The sequence below is a fragment of the Hyaena hyaena genome, unplaced genomic scaffold (assembly GCF_003009895.1).
Source record: "Hyaena hyaena isolate Hyena2069 unplaced genomic scaffold, ASM300989v1 scaffold_387, whole genome shotgun sequence".
NCBI lineage: Eukaryota > Metazoa > Chordata > Mammalia > Carnivora > Hyaenidae > Hyaena > Hyaena hyaena.
The window spans coordinates 1,677,074-1,704,579 of NW_024081019.1; the positions used below are offsets into that span (position 1 = coordinate 1,677,074).

Consider the following 27,506-nt stretch of genomic DNA (forward strand, 5'->3'; position numbering starts at 1 on the left):
GCACATGTGAGGAAAGAGTCTGTAAAAAGTTTAATGTTTTCCACATCACATATTTCATGCCTGTGTGTTACGGACAAAATATATCGTGATCAGTCTGCATAAGACATGGTGAAAAGGATGAAAGTAAGCAGGCACTGATGCGTGAACTTCAGTCAAGCCACAGGACCCACACTAAGAGGCTCTGTGCTGCGGTGCAATCCAGGGAGAACCCAACAGTGAGACTACTACCGCTACATCTCAAATGCATTCATACTTTTCCTGAGTTGCCTCTTGGTGGCATAGAATGAGACTGATGACGCCAACAGCGTGGGCATCAGAAAAAGGTGGGGCCAGCCCCAGAAATGTGTAGTGGCATAGGAATGAGGTTGGTGCTAAGAGTTCTTGGTGCAGAGTTGTGAGTTTATATGTGTGAAATGGATGGAGGTCAATTAATGTGAATTTGATAAACTCCAAAGCAAACAAACAAATAAAATATTAGTCCTGTAAAATCAAAACCAAACCCAGGTCCCCCCTTCTTTGTCTAAGGCCCTGCATTGGGCGTCATGGGGGAAATACTTCCACGGCACGTCTCCTTGAGGACGTGGTGGTCAAGGAGCTGACAGACTAGCAAGGGAGATGCCATTGAAACACATGTACAGTCTCTTCCTTACAAGCTCTCCCTGCCAAAGCTGTTGGTATACAGAGTGGATGGGTGGACAGGTTTCACTGAGTGGGAAGTACCTCTACTGTCCCTCAAAGACCACTGGTGAAACAAGGAAAGTTAGAGAGAGGATGGAAGCATGCTAGAATGACCTTAAATGTTTTAGACTAAAAACAGGAATTTGGAACAATAAGATATGAAGCTGAGGGGCTGAAAGGTAAAGGCGTTAACTGAGGGTAGAAGGCAGAAGATGCCTTGGGAATGGTCATTTCTCTTAGAAGTTGAGTGTGGAGGTACAACACTGACCTCTTCCATTTCAAAGGAGTCTGGTACTCGGCCTGCAAGACGAGAGAAGCTCTTGAGCTTGTTAGCTTGAATCAAGTTCACCTTTTGAGTTCTGTCCTTGACTGACCCCTCATACAGATAGGAAGGAGGAGCCCTCTTGGCCAGTGTGGATGAGCGAGGCCATTGCTTGCTCAGAAGAGCTTGGGGAGAGTGACAAGGTACCAAGTCACCGAATGCTTGGAGAGACAAGTGTTCTGATGAAGGACACAAATAACTTTGGTCTTGGTGGTTTGTCACAGTTGGTAATTCTGCTCCACATTTTCCCGATTTTGCAGAGGTGATGGAAAATTTGCCACTCTTCTTCAAGAACTCTGACAGTTCTGAGCTACCATCCTTCCCAATAGTCTGCTTTGAAGCTCTCCTGGAAAGTCCACCCATTCTTCTTCCATGTTCTTTGGCCTCACTCACTGAGGTCCCTTGCACATTTCCCCCTCCATCTTTCTCTTCTGCATTGTTCTGCAGGATGTTAACATCATTCAGCAAAGATGAGAAGGCATTGGCTACATGGTCCAGGATCTCTAGTTGTCGGAAGCGACCTGAACGAAGGAACACACAATTTTTAGACTGGGTCTTTTCAGTGAAACTGCATGAATGTAGTCAAAACTGAAGAGGTTGGTAACACGTGTGATTTTCAAGATGGGAAGGACTTAACCTCTTGAAACTCAAATTTTTCTCAGTACACGCCACTGGTTATTATAGCAGTGATTCCTCAACGTAAGAAGATGCCATTGTGTCTTGGGGATAGCTAATACCTTTTATATTTAGTTAAATATGCCTAGGTATATACATTCATATATGCCTGTAGTTTCTGTGTGTAAATCCATAAAAACTACAGGCAAGGATCAACCTTAATCTAATGTTGTGTATTAAACTAAAGGTTAAAGAGTGAAACTAGCTTTTTCATGTGAGGTGAACTTGAGAATTCTTCCACAGCTTTAGGTGGCAGTTACCATAATCATCACCTCCATTATCTCCACCTATCCTGTCACCTACAGTGTGCAAAGATCATGGAATAAAGAGTCAGAAGGCCTGGATCCATATCCCAGTTCAACCAATCACTGGGAGTGTGATGTCAGAGTAAATTAATTAATAGAAATGTAGTGCTTCATCCTGTGACAAGCACATAGTAAACAGTTTCTTCATCAGGATAATGAGTGTAATAATACCCATCTTATGTACCTCTCACATCTGTTGTGAAAAGCACAATGCTATACAGTAATTAGAGCTATAAATATGCAAGACTCCGGAAGACAATATATTGTTCTCAGTTGTCCAAGAGAAGATAGCCATTAATGTGAAAATCCATTTGTCTTTTCAAATGAACCAGCTCCTCAACTTGTAAGTCTTCCTGGATGGTGCATGTAGGCAATATGTAATTATTGACTTAATTATCATATGGAAGAGACCTAGTGTGGCCAGGGCAATTTGAGGACACATTGCCACTTTAAAAGAAAATGGTGAAGAATAGTCTTGGTTGTCTCTAGATAATAAAACCAAAAAGATGGAAAAGGAAGATTTTGTTTATATTACACAACCTTTTCTCAACCTCAGGGTTGATAGTATGCAGGGTTGCACAGCTCAGCAATGCTCAAAGGCCTTGTTGGTGAGTAACAATCCTTTGTTCAGTTGCTTACACCCTCAGGGCTACTGACTCTCCCGGGAGCACATCCTTGCATCTACCTGCTCCCCTAACCTGAAAGGGAAAGATATTGACTATTGATCCTTCCACTTTAAAAAATGTGATGGGCTTTTCACAGAGGATTATGATATTCTTTCAAGACCTAAAGGAACTCTTGGGTTCTGGATATTTTCAGAAGCATTCCAATTATATTTTTCCTCTAAATTCAGCTTTAATTGAAACTAAATCTTTCTTTGTGAGCCCAAGGGTATGACTGAATCATAATTCTATTTTTATGATTGTCATCCATCCATCCTACAGCAGATTTTTATACTTGGACTAGGAATCTATCCATTTAACTGGGTAAGTCAATTCAGAGAACAGAGTCTTGTAGTGCTGGATGAATGGGTGTTTTGTGTTTTGTTTGTTTGCTTTGCCTTTGGTAGATTGAACAATGAATCAGTTGATTCTCATCCCTTCAAGTTTGAGCCTTTTTTTAATTGACGTTGAATAAGATACTTTTCCCTTCTGTTTTTAGAGCAACCAACTAATTTTATTTTTGTTTCTTTTACATTCATCCTTCTCTGCTTTCTTGAATCAAAAGTGTACTGGTAAGTGTTGAGTGAAAATGGTTAGGGTGTGTAACTAGCACAGTGTTGAGTGGTGGAAATTAGAGTGGACATAATCACAGAAGACCAGCTCCCGGGTCTTCCATAATCTATGTGTCAATTTCATCTATAAAATGTTTACCGCTCAAGTCAAACACCCCTCAAATATTGATAAGAGTTATTGTCTCCAAATTGATCAAAGAACTTGCATCTCCCTATGGCTTGGAGGAGGAGACAACAAAGAACGATACTAATTTCTTCCAAAAGGTAAAGAAACATCGCATAGCAACATCTTTAGGGACACCTCCTCTTTTTAAAAAAATTGCATTGCTGAAATTTTGAGACGCATTTCACCCACATGAAATTGGGTGAAACAGACACTAAAATGAAAAATCTAAGATATTTGTTTGAGAAAAACACTTTATCTCACTTGACTTTCATGGATTTATTTAAAGAACTTATTTCAGAAATGGCATTTTGGCATTTTCTCCAGTCCAGGATTCTACAAACTCTATCCCATGGAGGAGATGTTCTTTAACACTCCTCCAAGAGGGGTTTTATATTTAAATGATTTTGAAAAGTCTGCACTGCATCCTCACTGGGAGACTGAGAGTGTACTTGAGCTTATTAAACAAATTCTGGAGTAAATAAACCTGTTTAACTGCAAGGCATCTTTCCCCAAAATTATTTGAGCACAGAACACACACTCCAACAGCATCCTAGTAATATCCCAGAGAAAATTCCATTGACCACCAGTTGGGGAAAAATAGCAGCATGCATGATAACAAAGCGGTTTAGGTATAGTTAATCCACAGATCTGGAGGTCTGATAGCTTATAGCCTATCACTAATGGCTCATGGTAGAAGAAGCACCATTCTAAACCTCATAGATGAGGAAATTAAGGTTTTACCTTAAGCTTCATCAGATCCTGGTTTCTCTGCCTCCCGAGTATGTGGCTATGGTATATATTAGTGCTTTTCACTGCTAGTGCATTTTCTTTCTTCTGGACGTATGTTAGGATTGCACACTCTCAGCCCTTTGGAGTAAAGTGTGGCCATGTGACTGATTTTGGACAATGAAATCAATGGGCAAATTCTGAGCGGAAAGAGGTAAGAGTCAAGTGTGATTCTGCATTTCCACCTTTTCTCTGTCATTGTGACAAGAGACTTTCAGGCGGTGGGGTCAAGTCCACCAATGAAGGCAACATGGAACAGATCTTTCCCCCAAGCATGCACATGAAGCCAATGCAGACACGTAGAGTGATCAACATGTACACATTTCTGCTCTAAGCCACTGCAGTATTGGGGTTATTGTCACTACACATATATTCCAAATCGTCCCTCCTAATACTGTGGCTCACCTGGCCACCACCCCCATTGCCAAGATTCACAAGCCACGCAGTCCCCACTTACCATACAGGTCCGGGTTCTCAAGGTCCATTCGCTGCTTTTGAGCTTCAAGAAAAACCTGGTTGTTGATTCCTCTGGCTGCTGAACCAGAACCCAAGAATCTGGCTGGGATTTGGGTGCAGATGTCTGGCTCCTCTGCACCAAACCCCAGATCCAAGAGAATCTCCACTGGATCTTTTTCCCAAAATTCCAGCCATTCAGGAATGCTGTGGTAAAAAGATGAATATCTTTATCCAGTAACAGTTCATTTAACAAGACCCATTTTTTTTCTAGTCACCTCACCCACCCAATCTTCTAGAAATTGAGTGGAAGAGGAATCTAAATAGGCAAATAGATGGCGCATTTATGAGAGCTCACATGTACTCACTTAAAAGACAGCCCATCAAACCCATTCAGGGACTGCTTGACTGTACTTTCTATGCAAGACCAAGGAGTTTAATTATCTGGCTTTCTATTTCATAGTAAGTGAATGTTAAGTTAGATAGAACAGAAATATGGTGGGACAGAAACCAGAAGTGATGCACTGATAACCACAAAGAAATGGTAGTTCATGGCAATATGAAACAAAAAACAAAAAAAAAAAACAAAACAAAGCTGTGAACAGTAGAACTCAAAAAAGGATGTTTTTAACGAGAATCAGTCTGAGGGTGCCCTCAGGTACACATATCTTTTGAGGATATCATTAAACGTAGTCTCCAAGGACCGATCTTTACAAGTAATGATTTTTAGTCCCTAAGCAGGATTAAAATATGTTCTGTATTTTTTTTTTTTTTTTTTTTGGACTTGGGTGAGAACTAAGAAGTGCTTTCTTCAAATCGTTTTACTCAGCTTTGGCACTTAAAATTATAAACTTCAGTTTTCTGGAAATTATATTTATGTATACCAACTAGTTTCCAATCACTGACCTTCTTCTGGGTAACCGTGCTGTTGACCTTTTGAAAACTCAAGGGTTATATAGGAAGCAGAACTTCTGAGGAGGTTTTCCTAGGTTTGCCTGGTTCTTTTGTTGCAGGTTTCTGTTTGTCTCTACACGCAACACCGAGGAGCTTATTTGAGATAGTTTGGATGATTTACTTTCATGACTTCATCATTTAAATTGGATTAATTACAATTCATGTATTTAGCCATTCACACATTTAACAACAGCCACCTGTAGTCTCACTGGGCAGGCCCACTTACCACACATTACCCAACATCACGTTCACACTTTCTTATGTGACAGAGAGCTGGTGCTTTGCCTCATGATTCGATCAAGGGAAAAAAGATAAGCCAAAACTCTTACTGTGGGGCTTAAATGGCTCAGCTGGGATATCTTAATCACTGGAAAGAACTGAAGAACTGGGGATACCAATCACTTGATACGCCCAAATAGAAAAGATTCAAGGGAGAAAAAAATTCTTGGGAGAAATCTAAATCCAAACCTTATGAAAGATTTAGTCTGTTATCCTACGGTCCCATTGTACAAATTTTTATCCCATTTATACAAATATTAATTGAACATCTGTCATGTTCCAGGCTCTCTGCTAGGCACCCAATGTGCAAAAAGGATCAAAGACATAGTTCTGCCTTCTAAAGGCTCACAATCTCATGTGCAAGAATGCATTTATTGATTTGTCACTAAACATTTTTAATATCATTAAGTCTTCTTATTTACATTTAATTATGTAAGATAATTGTCAAAAAGTATATTACACATAAAGCTTTCTTTCCCCTTGACCATTACCCCCGCCAATCCTGACTCCCTTGCTACTGAATTTATATGTGTCCTTCCAGATATTTTTCTATATTTCATAGATGCCTTATAGTTTCACTTGTTTGATTTATAAATAGCAGCATACTCTATGTATCTTTCTGCATCTTGCTTTTTCCCCCTCAAAAATATGACTTGAAGTTCATTCTAAGTTAGTATATATAGTTCTTTCTGCCTATTCCTTTTATAACTGTATAGAATTCTATAAAATGGGTGGACCATTTATAAAATGTTGGACCATTTCCCCATTGACAGACACTTAGCTCAATCTCCCTGACTCTCCTTGACATCCTTCTTACGAATTGGAGTTTTGACATCCTTCATTCTTTCTCTCATCCATTCATTCAACGAGTTATTTCCCAAATGCCTGTTTGTAATTTCATGAAATCCACTGCAGCACAGAATGATTTCTCTGGATAAAAAGTGCCTGGAAATCACATACCTTTGTGGTATACTTGCTGTAGAATGGCAAGAGTTGAAACTGGTCCCTCTGGAAAGGGTGGGAGTTTCTGAAAACGGATGCAGAGATCTACAGTCGGGAAAATACCAATGATGAGACGTGTTGATTTAGATAGTCCCCTGGGAGATCATTGTGAATCTTTCCCTTCCAGAGCAAACATTTGCATTTCCTCTTCATTTCTAATAATCCCTAATGGCCGCACCTTTGAAGAAGAGAGAGCATGCAGTGGAGAAGATGCTCCTGCTTTCAAGAGGGTTGTGTTACAGAAGGTGTGAGAATTTAAGTGTTAGGTGCCCGCTAGTGCTCATTATAAAGGTGACAGAATGTCTCACTTTTGACAGATGGCGAATCATTGGGGAACCTTTCAGGAACACAGCTAGGCTAGGCACCAACTTTCTAAAGAAGTTAAAATTATGTGATGAAAGAAGTACGGTGAGTGGTTGATGAAGTGACTCCATATTAATTCCCACAATGGTGACAGATTCCATACTGCATGGTTAACGATCTCTAAATGCTGTCTCCTGTGGCCACCCACATGCAACAGAAGTCGGCTCCTCTACTACCACAAAACCCAGTGACACTCTACCCAAATGGGCCTGCACTGCAAGTCATTTGAAAGCACTTCCAAACAGAATGAGACCCTGTTATAATATAGTTCAGTTTTATATTGTTCAGATGTACCATAAGTACATCGAGCCTCAGTCATAACAGCTAATTGGCACAAAATGGGAATTTATCAAAGAATACAATGTAGATGTCAACTTTCCCAAGGAGACCAAGTGATCTTGAATTTTCATTAGTCCTTGCCCAGATTTTTTCCTTTGCCTCTTTGTTCAATTACTTCTCTGTATTACGGCTTAGAATGTGTATGTTTCTGAAAATAAAGACCCTGGCTTTAACAGATGGTTGAACTTGCTGGAAGCCCTGGAGAGAGGCAAAAGATATCCTTTCATGTATTGCCTCGCCTCGGTTTGTATTAAGTCTGCCATATTTCTTTTCCATTTGGGGTTGTAAGCATTACCTTTCTTTGTAATGCTCAGCAGAGCCACCCAGAAACTGCAGTGGCCTTGGATCCAGGAGAATCCATGTATAGTCACAGTTATGACCAAGCCATGAGAGCAGGAGTCACTGACCTTGGCTTTCATTTTCCTCTTCAACAAAATGAGAAAGTTGCCTGAGAGATTTCTGGGGTCCTTTGTGGCTCTAAGATTCTATGAGCAGCAAAAATAATCTGCTAAGAGGAAAAAACTATGACCAAATAGAAAAATTGTGAATTGGTAGGAGTCAAAGGGATACAGTATTGAGTATTTGGTTTTCAACAGTTGGAATCATCTTGAAACATGCAAAGGTGGTTGAGGCATGGAGCAGAGTTCTCAACCTCAAAAAGCTCACTTTCTATGCCAGCGGTTCTACGTGAGGGTACTTCTCAGAATCCTCTGAAGGGCTGGCAAAAACAGATTTCTGTGCTGATGCATAGGAGCACATGTACCCCAATGTTCATAGCAGCACTCTCAGCAATAGCTAAAACATGGAAAGAGCCTAAGTTTCCATCAACAGATGAATGGATCAAGAAGATGTGGTTTATCTATACCATGGAATACTACATGGCAATGAGAAACAATGAAATCTGGCCATGTGTAGCAACATGGATGGACCTTGAGGGTGTTATGCTGAGCGAAATAAGTCAGGCAGAGAAGGACAAATATCATATGTTTGCACATATAGGAGGATTAGGAGGAACTTAACAGAGGAACAAGGGAGAGAAGAAGGAGGGAAATGGTGGGGGAAAGGGAGAGAGGCAAACCGTGAGAGACTCTTGAATGCTGACAAAAACTGAGGACTGATGGATGTGGGGGGGAGGAGGGATGGGCATGGAGGAGGGCACTTGTGGGGATGAGCACTGGGTGTTATGTGGAAACTAATTTGACAATAAACTATTTGTAAAAAAATTTTTTTCTCTAAAAAAAAAAAAAAAAACAGATTTCTGAACCCTACCTCCAGATTTTCTGATTCAGAGTGTCTGGGACAGAGCTTGAAAATGTGCAATTCTATTAAGTTCTGAGGTCATGCTGTTGCCACTGTTGAGCATTCCTTTGAGCCTAGTCTCTATTCTCATATTAAGAGACCCTCACTGCTTTCTACCTAACATTGGAAATTTTATGTGCAGTTAACCCCTGAACAACATGAGGGTTACAGGTGATGTCCTCCACACAGTCAAAAATCCACATATAACTTCTGGTGTTTTTCAATGTTGATTTCTTTTTGTTTTTGTTTGTTGTTTTTTGTTCTGAGAGAGAAAGAGAACAAGCATGGAGAAGGGGCAGAGGGAGAGGGACAAAAAGAATCCAAAACAGGCAACATGCTCAGGACACCCAGGCTCTATCTCATGATGGTGAGGTCACGACCTGAGCCGATATCAAGAGTCGGATGCTTAACTGACCCAGCCACTCAGGCGCCTCTCCACATATAACTTTGGACTCCCCTAAAACAGAACTACTAACAGCCTACTGTTCACTGAAAGCCTTACTGATAAGAGTCAATTAGCTCATATTTCATGTTATACATAATATATTGTGTTCTTATAATAAAATAGCCTTGAGAAAAGAAAATGTTATTAAGAAAATCAAAAGGAAGACAAAACACATTTACAGTAATGGATTGTACTTATTAAAAAAAAAAACCTGCATGGTGAAGTAAGCCAGTCAGAGAAAGACAAATACCACATGATTTCATTCATATGTGGAATTTAAGAAACAAAACAAATGAACATACAAAGGAAAACTAGACAGATTGAACAAAACCAGACTCTTAAATGCAGAGAACAAATTGGTGGTTGCTAAAGTGGAGGTGGGTGGGGGGATGGGTGAAATAGAATTAAGAGTACACTTATCGTGACAAGCACTGAGAAATGTATAGAATTGTTGAATCCTGTGTTGAAATGAGCCACTGTATGACAATTATACTTGAATTAAAAAAAAATCCTGCATATAGGTGGACCCACACAGTTCAAAGCCATGTTGTTCAAAGGTCAACTGTATTATTGCCCAGCAAATAGCATGGTGATCACTAACATTGTCGGTGTGAGAATATGGATGCAACTATTTCATGAACAGGTCCTTCTGAAGACTTGTATTACAGTCAAATGCATTCTGTGCATATATTTTAATTAAATCCTCCCCCCAAGCCAACATTTGTTCATTTATTGTGCTCACTGCTTTAGGACATTTAAAGAACCTCTATTTTTCTCAAGACTAGTGAAGGCTTTCCAGGTGCTGTGGCCAAACCAGTGACAAAACTCCAAGATCCATGGCATTGTTAAGAAGACTCCTCACTTCCATTTCTTTTATGAGAGATTCCACTGTCAGATACCAGAGTGGAGCGACACGGATGCTGCCACTTACCTCATGTACTCCGTCACGGTCATGCACACCATCCCCTGTTCACGCACAGAAACTGCAACAAACAAAAGGGGACATGAGCTTAATTTCCTTTTATCCCACAGAAGATTTTCTAGTTCTCAGATGAATTACCATGGGATTGATTTCCATATCTGAGATTGTATGTGCATGGGGTACAAGGCATCTCGGTAGTGAACAAGACAGAATGTAATGAACAGCTAAATTGTGTGACGGCCACTTGAAGAAATTGTACTTGCCTGGTCGAGAGGGAAGTCAGTGGTAAATTGAGTAGTCGACCAAGGTTTCATGGAGAGACTGTCTTGGATTTTTAAGAATGGGTAAAATTTGATGGATGGGAAGACGTGTTGCCATGCACAAAGAGTATCTGTAGCAAGTGCAAAGCACAGTGCTAGGGCTAGTCCGAAGGGATCACAGGGCATTTTGGAACACTCTCTCATGGCCCGCAAGGTTGAGGAGCAAGGGTGGGGATAGGCAAAAGAATACACGAAGGACCCAGCATTTGTTGAGCATCTTCTATGTATTTGTATCTCTTAATCTTCACAACACTCTTAACATTTAGGATCTATCTTTATATTTCAGTTAAAGAAACAGACTCACAAGAGTTGAGTAATGAGCCCATGATCACACATTCAAAAGTAGCAGATCCAGGAATTCATCATCACCTATATTATTGATTATAGCAATAACAGTTACTGTTTATTTAGCATTAAATAATAAATGAATGAAGCTGCGTGCTAGGCATGTTGCATTCTCCACCTCTTTTAATTCTTACAATTCAATGAAATAGATAGTATGAATCCCTCCTTAACAGAGAGGCAAGTTGAGGCTCAGAGAGATTAAATAAATTTTCCACGGCCAGCAGGATGTCACAGCTTATTTTCGTTTGTTGCTGTTGTTTCTTTTCAAAACACCACACTGCCAACAGAATGTCCCGTAACTTATTTGGAAGCCAGAAAGAGGAGTTTACAATGGAAAGCAAGGAAAGGTTTTTGAACAAACAAATTAATGTGAGAGAGAGGATGTGGAAGGTCCATTTGCCTGGTTAGTGGTGCTGAGGGCAGGATAGAAGAGCTGAATATTGGGAGGAGGAGGCCCATTCAGAAGGCCTTGTGGTTACGGTACGCAGGATTGGTGATGTAATACTGAGGCTGCTGGCTCCCTGGGAAATATTCAGAACGTGGCTGGTGCCTACGGAAATTTACCAGCCTTCTCACTTCCTCTCACGGTGGTTTTCCCTAGAGTGAAAGTGTGACATGTATCACACTGGAAATGTTGCCAACCATCACTTCCATGAGAAAGTGAAGTTTTTCACCATAAGAAATATAATGCATGTGGGAGAAATTAAAAAAAAGACAACAACAACCTAAACAACCTATATTATTGAAACATATGAAAAAAGAGCCTGAAAATGATAAAAGGCTCTTCAGTCTGGAGCCAGAGTTCTTGTCTGGGGAGGAGACTAGGAACAGTTCTCAAGTTATCTGTGAACTTGCCTCTGAATGCCAAGATAATCAAGGTGGAGATAACATCTGTAGTTTTCATCTGTTGTTACAAAGGCTCAGTGACCTCGCTGGATGGAAAAGGAACATATAGTCTAGGAAGATAAGAACTCAAGACATATCGCTGAGGTGTGAGTACACACTGAGTTTTTAACTAAGCCCCGAATACACAATTTTAAAAGTTCGTGACATCACAGCTGCAATGAATGTCTGCCCTGCAAAACAAATACAATTCAGCCACACAAGTCATATGGGGTGAACAATATAAATCTACACCGTACCGCTCCAGCATTTGGACCCAGGCAGTTGAGAGACTCATAAGGCAGTATGAAACTATTATTCCTTGCCTGTTGGAGGGTCTTTTTGGTTTTAGTTCAAGTTTAGTTGTTGCTGTTGTTTTCCGCTTTGCTCATTTGCAAGGTAAACCTCCTGGGCTTGTCAGGGTTCTTGTTCCCTTTGTCTATTTTCAATAAGGAACCTGAACCGAGAGGCACAGGTTGGTAGCTCAGTTCTCATCAGCACTGAGATTCCCAATCACTTCTCAGCCTTTTGGCTAAGATCAAGTGTAGCACTGGGATTCCTAGAACTTTCTTAAAACTCAGAAGATACGGCAGCATCAAGCCAAGATCTCTTCAGGGAGTGATCTGTTGGAGCCCACGTATTTTGCGATTCTCTGCAGTCTCTGTCCCGCTTGCTTGGTTCATTAGCAGTTACCTGCCCGGCTCCCGGAAGCATTAGAGTTGGCTGCCTCGGACAACAGCAAGACTTTGACACATAAGGAATGCCATAATGGGACAAACAAACTGCTCCTGTTACCCTCCGTTTCCTCAAGCTCCTGTAAGCACCACACTGGAGGCCACCCCAGCAGAAGGTGGAACACTTATAGATGTGTCTGTATTCACCACATAAATTCCTACTGACTACGGTCTCCTTTAGTCCTTCTCTCTTCTCCAGTTGCTTGGTCTTGATATTTTCTCCATTTTTTTTCCTTCTAGGGTACCCTTATTAGGTTTTTTAAAATGAGACTCTACTCTTTCAAAGCAATGGTGGATGAAGAAAGCATGAAAAAATAAGGTCCTACTCTCCCTTTTGTAAGGGTTGATTTGGAAAAGAATTAAAGCAAGAAAAAAAGTTCTCTGCTCTACTCAATACATCCCATTGCATGGGTTAAATGCCAGTTCTGATTCCCTTTTAGATACTTGAGTCTCCAGCCACCCTCCCTACTGTTAGGTGGACTTCTGCCATCTGAAGCAGCAGACACGCACTTAACCCTGCAAAATGTATTACTGGAGAAGATGTAGTGAGATATGCAGAAGGCACTAATTAGCACCTTTATTGGCTTAGAAAGCATTTTTTATTTTGGTTTTCCTAAGCATTTCTGACTGATTCATGGAAGACATTTGGTTCTTTGGAATATCGTCCAATAGACTAATCAAATTACATTTTCACAAGGCTCTAAAATAATAGCATTCTGCGGCTTTCTGTATATTTAACTCCTGCATGACCAAGGCACTCGGTAGAGGCAGTCAGTGGGGTTAATTTCTCAGTTTGCAAATAATCACAATCTATACGCTTACAAAATAAAATGTTCTTCTTTCGCCCAGACACTCATGCTCAAAACCTTAAAGCCAGTTGTAATGCTTTGCTCTTCCTCACCCACATATCTGCTTCTTCTCCAGATGCAGTTGACTCCACCTCTCCACTCTGCTGCTGACACATAGCCCACACCCTCGTGACCCCACCTGGAGTTCATGAGTTCACAACAGTGTCTTCCCAAGACAGGTACCATCTTCCCATGGCCAGGATGAACACTGGAATTTGTCTTTTCTCTTCTCAGAAATCATGCATAACTCACCAGAGTAGAGATAGCACGAGTGTAACGCACAGGCTTCAATTCCCAGCACTGCACCTATGGTAGCCATCACTAATTATTCACGACCTTCTGTTCAGGTGAACAAAGATAGGTCCCCAAATCCTACTCAATATAGACCCCAGTTACAATGATCTCTCCTTTGACTGGACCCTGAGATGATCTTAACACATCAAGTGTGATTCTCTCTTTCTGCATTTTAAGGAATTTATAGACTGATAATACCCCTTTTGCTAGAAAAAAGTTCCACCCTTGTTCCCCAGCATGGAACCATTTCTCTAGTTTGACCGCCTTCCATATGCTTTCCTGCACACATTTGGTGTTCTTTTCATTCTGTGCCTTTGTTCAAGCTCCTTGAAACAAGTGGCATTGTTTCACTTTGCCTCCTTGTTTTTTCCCAAAACCATATCCCTCTTTGACTAGCTAAGGTCTCTTTTCTTTGAAGATTTCCCAATCTGACTTATAGCAGCTTCATTATGGACCAGTTTTACTAAGATATTTTGTTGACTAGCTTTGAGGAAATCAGATGTGTTAGCGATAATTCCTACCTTGGTGGGATTTACAATTTTTCCAGTAAGGCTGATCCTATCCCTAATAATTTGAGGCAGCACGGACCAATTGCTCTATGAGCAGAACCCTTAATAGATGTGACTGGTGTTCAGAAAAAAAATAGAAACTTTTAGTGCCTTATAGAGAATATGGGACCTGAATTGGACCTCAAACAAAGGGCAAGAGGAGAACAAAACAGAAAAGGCTTTAAGACAGGAGGAATTAGATGAAGAAAGATCAAGAATTAGGATGGCAACAAGAGGGTGTAAGAGAAGAAGATCTTGTGAAAAGCTGACACAGGTTGTATTCAGATGGCAACGGTCCTGGGAAGTCCGAGTGATATAAATAAGATCAGGGGCCATGCATTCTACATCTTTGTATTCTCTGCTAGCTCAGTTCTTTGCTCTAAGTGCTTTTGCTCGATAAGCATTAAGGGAGAGTCTATTATGTTTAATGGGATTTACATCAACTTCGTCTTATAGACCACAGGTTTTAGAATTTGATTTTGTAAGTTCTTATTTAATGATTTCCTTCTGGAAAGGCATAAGTTTATGCTTCAAAGACTTCTCTGAGGAGAAGAATTATCTAAATATTAAAAGAACAAATGAAATAGCCACCCATTAGGTAATGGATGGCTCCAAGCAGATCTTTGACAAAAACTGTTTCTTTGCTGTAAGGAATGGTTCTGGTTTGTTCCCTCGCAGTTATGCTTGGCTGCATTAGTAAACAAGTGTACTTTATATAAAGCTACACAGTGGCACATGCATTGGTGTGGGTGTCTGTCCCCGCAGGATAATTCCAACGCACTCTCACAGGGCAACGGTGCTGTGTCTAATTTGTTCTTCAGTGGTGGGAATGGGTTTGCTGAAAACCAGTTCCTCTCCCCAGGCTTTCTTATACACAGTTTCAATATGGAACCTGAGATTAAGAATGAGTGAGAAGCCTGAGAAGAGAGACCTTAACAATCATAACCATGTTCCCTTTAGCACCCCAACTGACCCCAGAGAGGTTCTGAATGTCCTATTGTGTTTGTGATTATAAGAAGGAAGGTCCATGGATCCTCACTGGGCAAATTGAGAATCAGACTTGTGTTTGCATGTGCAGTTAGTGGCCACTAAGGGGGGGAGTTGATCTGCACCGGTGGTGATGGTTCTCAGAAAGAGAAAAGACAAAAAAAATTTAAGGATGCCCACAAGGGTCTTCCCTGTAAGTCATCCATGTGCCTTGAGCAGACAATGCTCTGGAGATACTTAAAAAGACTTCCAGACCACTTAGCTAAAATGTCTAAATATTTGTCAGAAGACAGGACAGACAGTGAGAGATCATCCTTTGTGAAGTACTTCAGTTAGACTTAGGATGCAAACAGCCAGCTGATCTTCATGTGGCTTTCCAGAGGAATTATTTGATGTACCTTTTTTTCGTTTAAGGTCCAGATATGGTTATTTTACATTTCTGTAGATACCCGGTTGGCTTAAAAAATTAGTTCTACTCTAAGAATTTTAAATTCTGGAGGACTGTGTTGTGGCTCTGAGGGCTGGTGCACAAGAGCCAGAAGACCCGGAGAAAGAAATAAATGCCAGGGAAGTCAGCCATGGGCTCACATTTCGAGTTTTCTGGCAAGGACATTGATGCAGGGCTTTCATCCCAGGGGTTTCCATGCATAGCGCATATAGTGATAGTAAATTAAACCTGTCCTCTGGAGGGGCAACATGGCTGCAGATCCAACAAATCCAAATTCCAGTCTTGACCCCCTTACCTACTGACTGGGCTACTTTGGAGGAAATTATTTAGCCTTTCTGAGTTTCATTTTCTTCCTTGCAAAAGTTAGTAGTGGTAATATTTCCCTCAGAAGATGGTTGGGGTAAATGAGATAACTTATGTAAAGTACCTAGCTCATTTCTTTCCCCCTCCCAGTTTTACTGATAAAGAAGCTGAAGTGCCAATAGCTAATGGCTTTGCATGGCATAATGGTGCTCAACATGGTGGGAAATGGGCCAGTCAGATTCTAGTTTAATAAAAATGAGACTTTGGATAGACACAGAGTAGCACGAAAGCCAAAGAGTCACCATAAGAGGGCAACCCCCCACGTTGGTCATCTCAAAATTCAGAAGGACTTCAGTAATAGGACCACTGAAGCTTTATGCCACCCCCTCATCCCATTTTATGTGGGGCCCAGTCTGAGACCTGGAGGCCCACCTGACTTTTATGGGAGTCACTGGGTCACCTATAAGCTGAGCAGACACTTGAATCTTATTCCTGCTTCAAAGTATAAAGGCCACATGGGTGACCAGTGAAGGAAACAGCCTTAGATTAAATTCTACTTACAGTGAGTTGAATTTTATTTCTGCACCTGAAATCTCATTTTAGAATGCATTCTTTATTTGGAAATATGGTTTTTGTAGATACCTTTACAATTAGTAGAGATGAGGTCATACTGGATTAGGGTAGCTCCTAAGTGCAATGACTAATTTCCTTAAAAAAGGAGAAAAGAAGACCCACGGGGAAAAGTGGCCGTGTGCATATGGAGGCAGAGAATGGAATGGATGTCACCATAAGCCAACAAATGTCAAGGATTTCTGGGAGCCACATGAAGCTAGGAAGGGGAAAGGGAGGATTCCTCTCTAGAACTTTTAGAGAGAGAATGACCTTGGCTGACACACCTTGATTTCAGACTTCCAGCCTTTAGAATTCTGAGACAATAAATTTCTGTTTGAGGCAATCAGGTTTGTGGTAATTTGTATAGCTGCCCTAGGAACTAATGCACCACTCTGCATCATACTAGGATTGCATGGAGGCTTTTTATCTATCTATCTATCTACCTATCTATACATTTATCATTTATTTATTTATTTTTAATGGTTTATTTATTTTTGATAGAGCACAGGAGAAGAGTAGAGAGAAAGGGAGACATAAGATCCAAAGCAGGCTATGCAGTGACAGCAGAGAGCCCAATGCAGGGCTTGTACTCACAAACGATGAGATCGTGACCTGAGCAGAAGTCGGATGCTTAACCCACCGAGTCACCCAGGTGTTGTAGGATTGCATGAGTTTTTATGGGATTTTCCCTCCAGTAGTGATTACTCTTCTCCTCTTTCAGTTTCTTTTCATCTTGCCACAGATTTTCTCCCTGCCACCCTCACCACGACCATCACGTTACCAGATTCTGGTACTGTTCAAGCTTCCACACTTCTCAGTATGACTCTTGGCTTCCCCAAGCTCCCATGTTTATTGCTCTCATCATGGCTAGGACTAGCCCATGGAGGGCTGACCGGATCTTGGGCCTCAAGCTCCTCTGCCCTCTTCTAACCAGCTGTGACCAAAAATCGTGCCCCTTGATCATCACCTTGTGGCTCACACTCTTCACCCGCAAAGCTCAGATGAACACCAGCCTTGTTTCTGCACAAGCGACTGAGTTTAAAATAAGGTAGATCATTAAGGGCTTTGTAAAAATGAAGGCTCAATTAAACTTGTAAGAAGCTATTCCATTATTATTAAAAACCTCACTGAAGATAAAGGACCTGGCAAACGGGAACCGTGTGTTTCTGACCGCTATGCTTCCTTTTCTCCAGCTCCTTTTCTGCACCTCCCGTCTGTGCCTTTACAGCTCATTGACCTGACTCAGAGGTGGGGAAGGGCCATGGTTGTCTTTCATTTCTGGGAAGTGAAGCTTTTAATAATACTCCAGAATGGATTCTGGGCTTCCCATCATGACTCAGGCAAGATGAAACACCAGAGTAGCTGACATCTCATGTTGGCTATGGTTCTTAAGTTCTTGTCTTTTCTTGATTCTGCACCATTATAAACAGAGATACTGAAATTCAGTTTATTGGTAAATATCCTCAAAGATTTGGGGATCATGGAATTTTATATTAAAAAAAAACTAAGGAAGCTTGGTAAAGAAGGGAATTTCAATGATATACCTAGCTGTTGTTACTGTATTGTTTTGTTTTTTAAGTAAAAAAGTCCCAAATTTAAACTGGTTTGTAATGGTCAATCTTAATTTAGGATGTCAGTCGAGGAAGTGAAATAATGAAAACCAGCCGAGTAAGTAACCATTAGACTAATAGTATTCCCCTCTAATCATTAAAGTCCTAATTTATGTCATTTTTTACATACATTATGGCATTTTGCCAATCTTAAAACATGCTTTTTTTTTTTTTTTCCACATTTTAACATCTATGAAGTCAGAAAGTATCTTGTAGTCAGTGTTGCCTTTCATTTATAATCGCCAGGGCTTGTTTTATATTTCTGTCTGAGCAGTACTTAAAATATGAGTGCATTTTTTAAAAAAGATTTTAAGTAATCTCTACACTCAACAGGGGGCTCGAACTCACAACTCTGAGATCAAGAGTCACACACTCCACAGACTAAGCCAGTCAAACAGTGAGTGCATTTTATGATTGTGTTTCTGTGAAATACATTATTTCATTTAGAGAAGATGGAAACTGTGAGATCTGCAATTGATTTCTTTTTCTCTTTATAACGTTCTTATCACATTTCAACTCAACGTAACAAGTGTGATATATGTTCTGCGTCAGAAATACGTACTTGCACTGTTTGCTGTAGAATTCATTTGTTATTTTTGAGAACAAATGCATCATTAGAAAGAGAAGATATTACTTTCAGACTGAAGAAGAGGAAGAAACTAGACTTAAGCATAAAAGTACAATACAACATGAGAAAAATATTAAGCAATTGCATTTCCATAATTATATGCTTACAAAATATCTTCATAGGACCCAGTGAATATTCTGGTAGAGTCTGAGCTAACGATGTGGCAGAAGTCCTGGTTTGCAGCCCCCAACCTCTGCTGGGCAACCCCCTATCTTTTCTGAGCCTCAGATTTATACATCAAACAAAGCAATGGAGCTGGACAGTTTTTGAGATCTGTTCCGTTTCTAGTAAGCTCCGATAATCTCATTTTAAGAAGATTTATTCACACAGACATTTTAATACATCTACTCAGGTCCACAAAGCTTAACTGCTTCTGGTTCTCTTGTCTTACCAGTATGGTCGATGGCTTGCTGAAAGTTTTCATTTATGGAGCCCCTATAAGGAAACAAAAATATAGCGAGTCAAACAATGTGTACAACTCAATTATGCTAAATTGCAATTTAATTAAACCGATGAGAGTAAATGTGAAGCCAGGCTTTATTATGGGAGAGCTTTTTAAAAGCAATCAACAGCCAGGGACTGGAACAGTATTCTACTGTGTACTTTAAAATTGATATATAACTTTGGTAATAATGGAGTGATCCTTCAGGCACCCAGTTAAAATGAAAATCTCTACCTGTCACACCTTCCCCCAGCAGAGTTACCCACATGGTTTTCAAGGATCTTTGCAAGAGAAATGTGTAGGGCACGAAGAAACACTTACAAGAATCCAGAGTCCAGCCACTGCTGAATACTTGCTTGTTTGGAATCTTCTACAAGAGAGAAAGAAACAGAGCAGTCAGTCAAAGCACCCCAACGAAAATAATGCTACCCTGATATCCAGCCACTACCCATAGCTCTATTTCTTACATATTCAGTCACATGTCTCTATAAACATATTCATTTATTTTCCCAAGACAAAACTCTCTGTTTTCCATAATCAGCCTTTCCTGAGAACAAAGTATAAACTTGCCAATGACTGATTGAAAGAAAGAAAGAAAGAAAGAAAGAAAGAAAGAAAGAAAGAAAGAGGGAGGAAGGAAGGAAGGAAGGAAGGAAGAAGGGAGGGAGGAAGGAAGGAAGGAAGAAAGGGAAGGGAAGGAAAGGAAAGGAAAGGGAAGGAAGGAAAGAAAATGTGAAAAGGAAAATAAAGAAAAACCAAATCACCAAAGTGCAAGAGATGTTAGAATAATTTTTAAATTACCTGGTGTGAACACAAAAGGTGATTAAGCATACCAGACTTTTGTCTTTCTTCTGTCGGATATAGATCACCATGGACCCTCTCCTTATTGAATCATGACATTTACCTAAGGCGGCTAGCCAGTGATGTTTATTTGCAAGGAGTTCTCTGCCAGTTTCTAAACCAAATTTGCATTCATTCCAGGGATAAATTGCACTAGAGTCCCAGGATTGCCAAAGGCACCCATGTTAAAAAGGCACCAGCCTTTTAAGGTGGATCTTTGTCACTGGCTTAACAGTCAATAGGCAAAAAGGAGAGGGTGGAAAAGCAGCATTTCCTGGTAAATATTTTTTTCCTTCTTGGTTGGCTATAGGCTGCTCTGGGCTGATTTTCTTTGACTTTTAACGTTTTTTTAATGTTTTATTTATTAGTGAGAGAGAGAGACAGTGTGAGCAGGGGAGGGTCAGAGAGAGAAGGGGACACAGAATCTGAAACAGGCTCCAGGCTCTGAGCTAGCTGTGAGCACAGAGCCTGAGGCTGGGCTTGAACCCACGAACCGTGAGATCATGACCTGAGCTGAAGTCAGACGCTTAACTGACTGAGCCACCCAGATGCCCCAGATCTTCTTTGACTTTGTCCCTCCAAACTGTGAAGTACCTGACTTACCCACTCACAAGGTGTCTGGTGATCCAAAATGGCCAGGTGGGCATGGAAGATGTTTATTTTTAAATTTAGGGATTCTAAACAGGTAGAATGAATGGGAAGGTGGGCAAGGAAGAAAAACCATCAAACCACGACATCACGGTGGACAGAGAAGTAGTTTTCTACTTATTACTTTTTAAACTACTAAAATTATTATGGATGCTTCATGCAAGACCCGGCATATAAGAGCCTTTCAATAAAATGTTCGGTGTTCTGAAGGAAGCCTCATGTCTCTGGCATGGACTCCAAGTCCATGGGGGACTTGAAATGAGGAGGCCTCAGAGTAGAAAGGGAATAGTCGGTCTATTTCCATCAAGAAGGTGTGTGTTTTGAATGTCTGTGGGAAAGTCAGAAGTGCCCGTTTCATAGATGTTTCTGGCATCCCACCAGGAACACTGGTATCTTCAAAGCCAAGGGTTTGTTCCGAATCATTGCCCCCAGCCAAGTCCCCACGTCCCTTACCACCCACAGCAGGATGTTTTCAGATAGCCCTGAGGGCCTGTTCTCACCCAGCATGGGGATGGGGAGACTCTGGCTTTCCTCCTCAGAGCCGGGCAGCAGTTGCTCATCTAGGCGAGCCCATGCCGTCTTGGTGGACCTCAGGATCTCTCTCCTGCTTTTCTCTTGGCCTCCTTGGGAGTTGCTGGATCCATGTGACCTCTCCGCCATTGTAAGAGAACAATTCGGCAAACTAAAACATGCAGACAAACAAATCACACACAGTGAGTCAGCTCTCGGACTTGGTTCAGTGAGAAGGAGAAGCCAGAGGGGTCACAGGCCACCAAGTGGATCCACATTTACAATCTTCTGGAGCCTGACTTACCCACCGGAGCTGAGTTCCCAGTCTCCATGCAGAGAAGCGGCTGCCTCTCAAGAGGAGAGGCCACTGGAGGCCAGGACTAATGCGGCCTTGCCTGTCACCAGGCCACCTCCATCCCTGGTGGATTCAATCAGATGGACAGCCATGTGGGTGCAAAGAAAACTGTGGACTGGAGGGCACACCAACCAGGAAGGAAGTTTAAAAGTATCGATTACATAATAAGTATCCTTCCAATTTATCCAACAGTTACATCTATAAAAATATTTTTGGAGACCCAAAGTGTAAAAAATAAGGGCTCTGGCAACAGATCCACCTGGAGGAGTCTCATCTCTGCAACTTACTGGGTGGCCTTGGGTAAATTAGGTAATCTTTCTACCTTCTCATATTTTTTAATTAGGTGTAAATTGTACTGAGTTTTAGTAACTGTTGAGGTCAGTGGAATACTTATTATGTGCTAGATTCTATGCTGAATTCTATACATCTATTATTTAATTTAATTGCCAATGAGGGAGGCAATCTAATTGTCACAATTTTATAGTAGATTGAAGAGCAGAGGGGTTGTGTATCTAAAGTCGCATGCCTAAAGCCACTCAATAACCAGCACTCAAGCCCAGGCACCAGACTTCAAGCATATCCCCATGATTATTAAGCCATCCCATCTACCCTCTAGGATGATTCAGACAATTAGAATATTAACAGATATATTATGCATATGGCGCAAGAAATACTGATCATCTTTGTTATCTCACTTAACCTTTATTAATATCGTTATGAGGGTTGCAGAGTAAAAGGTGGAGACAGAGGCTTAGAGCAGCTGAGAAAATCGTTGAAATTCCCCAGATTACCAGCACATTAATAGCAAGGGAGTGCCTGGGTGGCTCAGTCGATTGAGCATCTGACTTTGGCTCAGGTCATGATCTCACGGTCTTTGAGTATGAGCCCCGCATTGGGCTCTGTGCTGACAGCTCAGAGCCTGGAGGCTGCTTTGGATTCTGTGTCTTCTCCCTGACCCTCCCTTGCTCCTTCTCTGTCTCTCAAAAATAAGATAAATGTTTAAAAAAAAAAAAGAACGAGGGTCTCCCTCTTACACATTGATGTTGTCTATAGTATTTGACTGTATTCTCAGCACATAGTAGGTGCTAAATAAATATGTATAAAACTAAAGCAAAGCTAGAATTCCAAAGCACTTTCTGACTAACTTCTTTCCATGACACCTACTTGAATTTGCATAGTTTATTGACCAAGTTTAGAGAAATGACCAAATAGTCAAATTCCTATTTCAACAGCATCCCTTGCATCCTTAAACTCATGCATAATCACCAATCATATGCTATAAACCATTGTTTCTAATCAGTGTTTCATCAAGGCAAAGTCATTCAGATATACTATAAACATTTGAATATTTACATTTAAGCATAGGTGAGCATTCTTGGTGCAGTTGGCAGTGAGAGTTTCCTTGCATGCTTTGCATATTAAAATTCTAGAATCCAATTGAAGTATAAATATCCATTTATTGTTACAATAGTAAATTTCTGCAAAAATCAATGACAATTGTGATGACTGTTAATTTTACGTATAAAAAAGCAATTACTAAGAAATTTCAATTATTTAAAAACTATGACAAGGGGTGGACAGTTAAAATCTATATTTACAGGGAGCTTTTTAGTCAGCCAACCTCAAAAAGTTAACTTTCAGAATATCCTCTGGGAGCAAATAAATGTTAATAAGAATTTTAATGCTAACACAAGTCAAAAATAATACAGATAAGATTATATTTCCTTAAAATTTTTTTAATGTTTTATTTTATTTTTTGAGAGACAGAGAGAGACGGAACAGGGGAAGGGCAGAGAGAGAGAGAGAGAGAGAGAGGGAAACACAGAATCCAAAGCAGGATCCAAGCTCTGAGCTGTCAGTGCAGAGCCTGATGCGGGGCTCGAATCCACAAACCAGGAGATCATGACCTGAACTGAAGTCAGACACTCAACTGACTGAGCCATCAAGGTGCCCCGATTTCTAAACTTTATAGGATTATTTGGTATTCTAGAATTTATAACACGAGACAAAACAAACTGTAGAAATTGAATTTAATTTTTAGTTATTAATTTTACATAAGCTTTGGGATTTTGAGTAAAGAAAGTTCTCTTTGACAATGCTGTGAATCTTGTGCGCGTGAATTATTATCAGAGCATCAACTCCGACAATGCAGAATTTCACAAGAGAATATCTCCCAAATCATGTCCAACGAGATTCGTGAAATGTCAGATTCAGCACATGCTCAGGGTTTGAAGAAAAGAATACTGTATAATGGAAAAATAAGACACCCCAAAATAGTCTTGTCCCTCCACCGACCTCAGCTGAGAGTGAGGCCCTATATAACACAAAGGATTTTGCTCTGTAGTAGGAGCAAGACCTTTCAAGCAGCTCACAGTTCTCAAGTTGCAGCTCGTGTTCTCCAGTGTCAAATTTTAACCTAGCAACCACTTTCCCAAATACAACACTGTAAAAATCATCAACGTTTTCAATAAAAGTGCTGCTTTGTTGGTATGTCCCAGACTTCCGTTCTAAAATGGCACGTCTGACCTCAGCTACCGGGCTTGCACCACCAGTGAGGGTGTGCTGCCTGCCAGCTCAGCTGTAGCTGGCTTGAGAGCAGTAAAAAGCTTGCCAAGGAAAGTGGGAACGCTTGCTAAAGGCTGAGGTCAGGGATCGGTTTGTAAAGAAAAACTCTTGTTCGGTCGGTTTTCCGTGGATGCTTTTCTGATCAGTAAACAAATCTGCTTTGCCTTCTCCGATGTTTGAATGACCCTCCTTTGGCATCCACGGGCTTGACCCCGAGAGCAGTCCTTTGCAAAGGGGACACAGATTAGGTGGCAGCCCTGAATTGCACAGGGGACTGACAGAGCACAGGTTATGGGATGTGGTTTCTGTTGATTCCTCTGGTTATCCGCTTTATCCCAAGGACCATTGGAACCAAATTCTTGCGGATGCTGACTTGGTCCAAAGTGAATCTTCATCCTAGATTATGTTGTTTCCTGTGCCTGAGGGTCCCTTCCCTGTCCTCAGATCCTTTCCATTCTCATTCCTATGCCATGAATCCTTATGTGTATAAAGAACTTCCATCGATGTGGGAAATTTCTTATATTACGTTTAATTTTAAAAAGATGATGCAAAACAATATATACACCGGAAACTCAAGTTTGTAAAAACAACAACAAGGTATATTGAAAAGACAACAAAGATTAATGTACTGAAGTATTATCAAGTTTTCAAAAATTTTAAAGAGACCCAAAAGAAAAAAATTGGTGTTGTTACACTAATTGTACATGACATTTTCTTCCTTGAGCAAATGCAATCATACCTGCTTCTTTTCCCTGGGAGGCCTTCAGCCCACAGTGAAATCATAGAATTTGATACTCTGATACTTAAAGCAGTGACAATGGTCACCTTCTTGCCCTCTGGGGTTATTTAACTTTTTGCATCTCTGTGCAAACAGGTTATCTTGCCAAACAGGTTAGGGACTGTGCTTTATTTGTCTCTGGGTTTCCCCTCAGTCCCAGCACAGAACTCTGCCCAGGGTAAATAATCTGTTAACTGTGAGTTGATTGCTTGGTTATTTGGGAAAGGAGCACCAGCTGGTTTAGCCAGTATTCTTGGTCCTCATGTGGTTAAAAGAGTAAGTGCTTTCAGGTCAGATAGCTCCAGATTTTAATCTCAGCTCTGTTGCTTTTCTGACATCTCCTTGGGGAAATTTTCAAACATCTCTGATAATCTATTTCTTCATCTTTGTAATGAGTATGAAATAACCACTTCATCTGGCTGTTGGAAAAAATTAATAAAAAATGTATATGGAACGATCAATACCCATATTGGTCAGGGTTTTTTTTTTTTTTCTTTTTCCTTCTCTATGTTGCCTCTCTAGGTCATTTTCATGTCAAGAACCGCCCAGTAAAGAAGAATCACCAATCAATGTAACAGTTTGCTTCTTTTTCTGTAGGAGATAAATCTGACACTCATAGTTTGCCTATAACCGGTGTCTTTTTGAGATAACTTAGTTTGAATAATTGAGAAGATATATTTAGAGAGTGGGAGAATAAAATATTTCTGTGACCATGAGCATGCAGATTTATCTGAGACTAGAGACTCATATCAGAGCTTGGAAATTTCTTTTACTCCGGTCTTAATTTCAAGGTTATAATTGTAGACTATAGGTCTAGCCTTAGTTCCACTTCTGAAGGAGCTCGGTGGTCAAGTAGAGAACATCACAACAGGATAAACTTCCGCAGGCATTCTGAGTCTGCAGGAATCTTACCATCTCTATGACTCTGCTATGAGTCCTCGCCATCACAGCCTCTCTGTTCAAGCCTTTTGTGAGATCTCTGTGGTATGCAGGCTTCCCTGGCACCTCCACCTTCCATATACAATGACTTCCCCAGTAGAAAAAATTTAGGAGAAGTCTACATAGAGCCATAATCTCCAGGAAGACCTGCCCCTTTCTCAGCTCTGACTTCATTCACAGAAGTTTAAAACAGAAGTCTTGACAGCCCCTCATGCTCTCAAAAAGATAATTATCATGTGCCTTGATACCACTCACTTCCCTCTACAGACTAAGGGGCCAGTCCTGGAAGGCTGCCACTTTTTTTTTAAATTTTTTTTTAATGTTTTATTTATTTCTGAGAGAGACAGACAGCGGGGGAGGGTCAGAGAGAGAGGGAGATACAGAATCCGAAACAGGCTCCAGACTCTGAGCTAGCTGTCAGCACAGAGCCTGACGTGGGGCTCGAACCCACGAACTGTGAGATCATGACCTGAGCCGAAGTCAGACGCTTAACTGACTGAGCCACCCAGGTGCCCCGGAAGGCTGCCACTTTAAGAGAACTGATTCAGACTTACTCTAGGAGAACCTAGGATTAATTGCCTCATGCCTTAGAGCTACGCTCCTGCAACAGGGGACATTGCCTCATCCGGCCCAATCTCTCACACTTCTCAGGTGCTCCCAACCCCTGTGCCCTCTGGAATTCCCACGCTGTCAGCTACCAGATTCCTTTTATCCTGAGTTCTTCACTGAATGTCCCTTCATCTCCTTTTTCTAACTGAAACCTGAATGCAGCTTCCATTGCCACTCTCTCAAGCTGAGCTTTTCTTCTGCACCCATTGAATCAGGACCACAATCTTGGAGGTGGTATAAATCTCCTCCACATTCCTCATTGCTGCTTTCAGATCTTATTTCTTCTGTCCTTTCAAGCATAAGCTACCAGACTATGTTGTCATCAACATCTGGGACATTTGGCCTCATTTACTGAAAATGGGATGGTATTTTTGTCATCCTCCTGGAAGATTTCATTGTCAGTCTAGATGACCCACCAACATCTGGCCATTCAGTTCTATAATCTGCCAACTTTCAGCACTCTTTCCCTCCACTTAACTCCCAAGGTCATACTGTAAGAGAACATCCTCCAAACTCCCAACTTCAAGCATCCCTTGTCACCTCTATTCTACTTATGGACACCATTTTTCCTCCATACTCAATTGTCCCCTTTAGTTTACAAAATGCTATCATGTCTCTCATCTTAAAATGATCCTCCAGTGACCCTTCAATCTCTCTCCAACTCCTACTCTAGTTTTCTATTCAACTCATGATGATTCCTGAATTTGCATTTCCAAATCTAGTCCAGATCCTTAGAATAGGGCCCCTGAGCTTGAGAATCGGGTATTTCCAGTTACGTCACATCTTCACTTGGAAACTTACATTTTTAAGTTACTATGTGCCACACTGAATTCTTTATCCTTTCCTTGACTTCTACTTGACCCCCTATATACCTGCCTTTATTCAGTGTTCCCAATCTCAATAAATGGTGCCACTACTTAGGCAGTTGCTCAGGCCAAGAACTTATGAGTCTTCCTTAATTCTTCCATTCTTTTTACACCTCACAACAAATTACTTAAAAGAGAGTGCGAGAGGGGCCCTCAAAATATATCTCACACTG

At 40.9% G+C, this 27,506-nt stretch overlaps 1 protein-coding gene across 1 annotated transcript in view; it reads right to left on the minus strand.

Moving 5' to 3' along the window:
• ITPRID1 (ITPR interacting domain containing 1) overlaps positions 1–21,371 on the minus strand; it is a 72,547-nt gene extending 51,176 nt beyond the window's left edge. The window contains exons 1-7 of the mRNA XM_039251159.1: positions 21,212–21,371; positions 19,545–19,593; positions 19,173–19,216; positions 10,232–10,283; positions 6,813–6,899; positions 4,624–4,826; positions 947–1,521 (exon numbers count right to left, since the gene is read on the minus strand). Of these exons, the coding sequence (XP_039107090.1) occupies positions 947–1,521; positions 4,624–4,826; positions 6,813–6,899; positions 10,232–10,283; positions 19,173–19,216; positions 19,545–19,593; positions 21,212–21,371 (1,170 nt within the window). The remainder of the gene's footprint in view (positions 1–946; positions 1,522–4,623; positions 4,827–6,812; positions 6,900–10,231; positions 10,284–19,172; positions 19,217–19,544; positions 19,594–21,211) is intronic.
• Between the last annotated feature and the right edge of the window lie 6,135 nt (positions 21,372–27,506).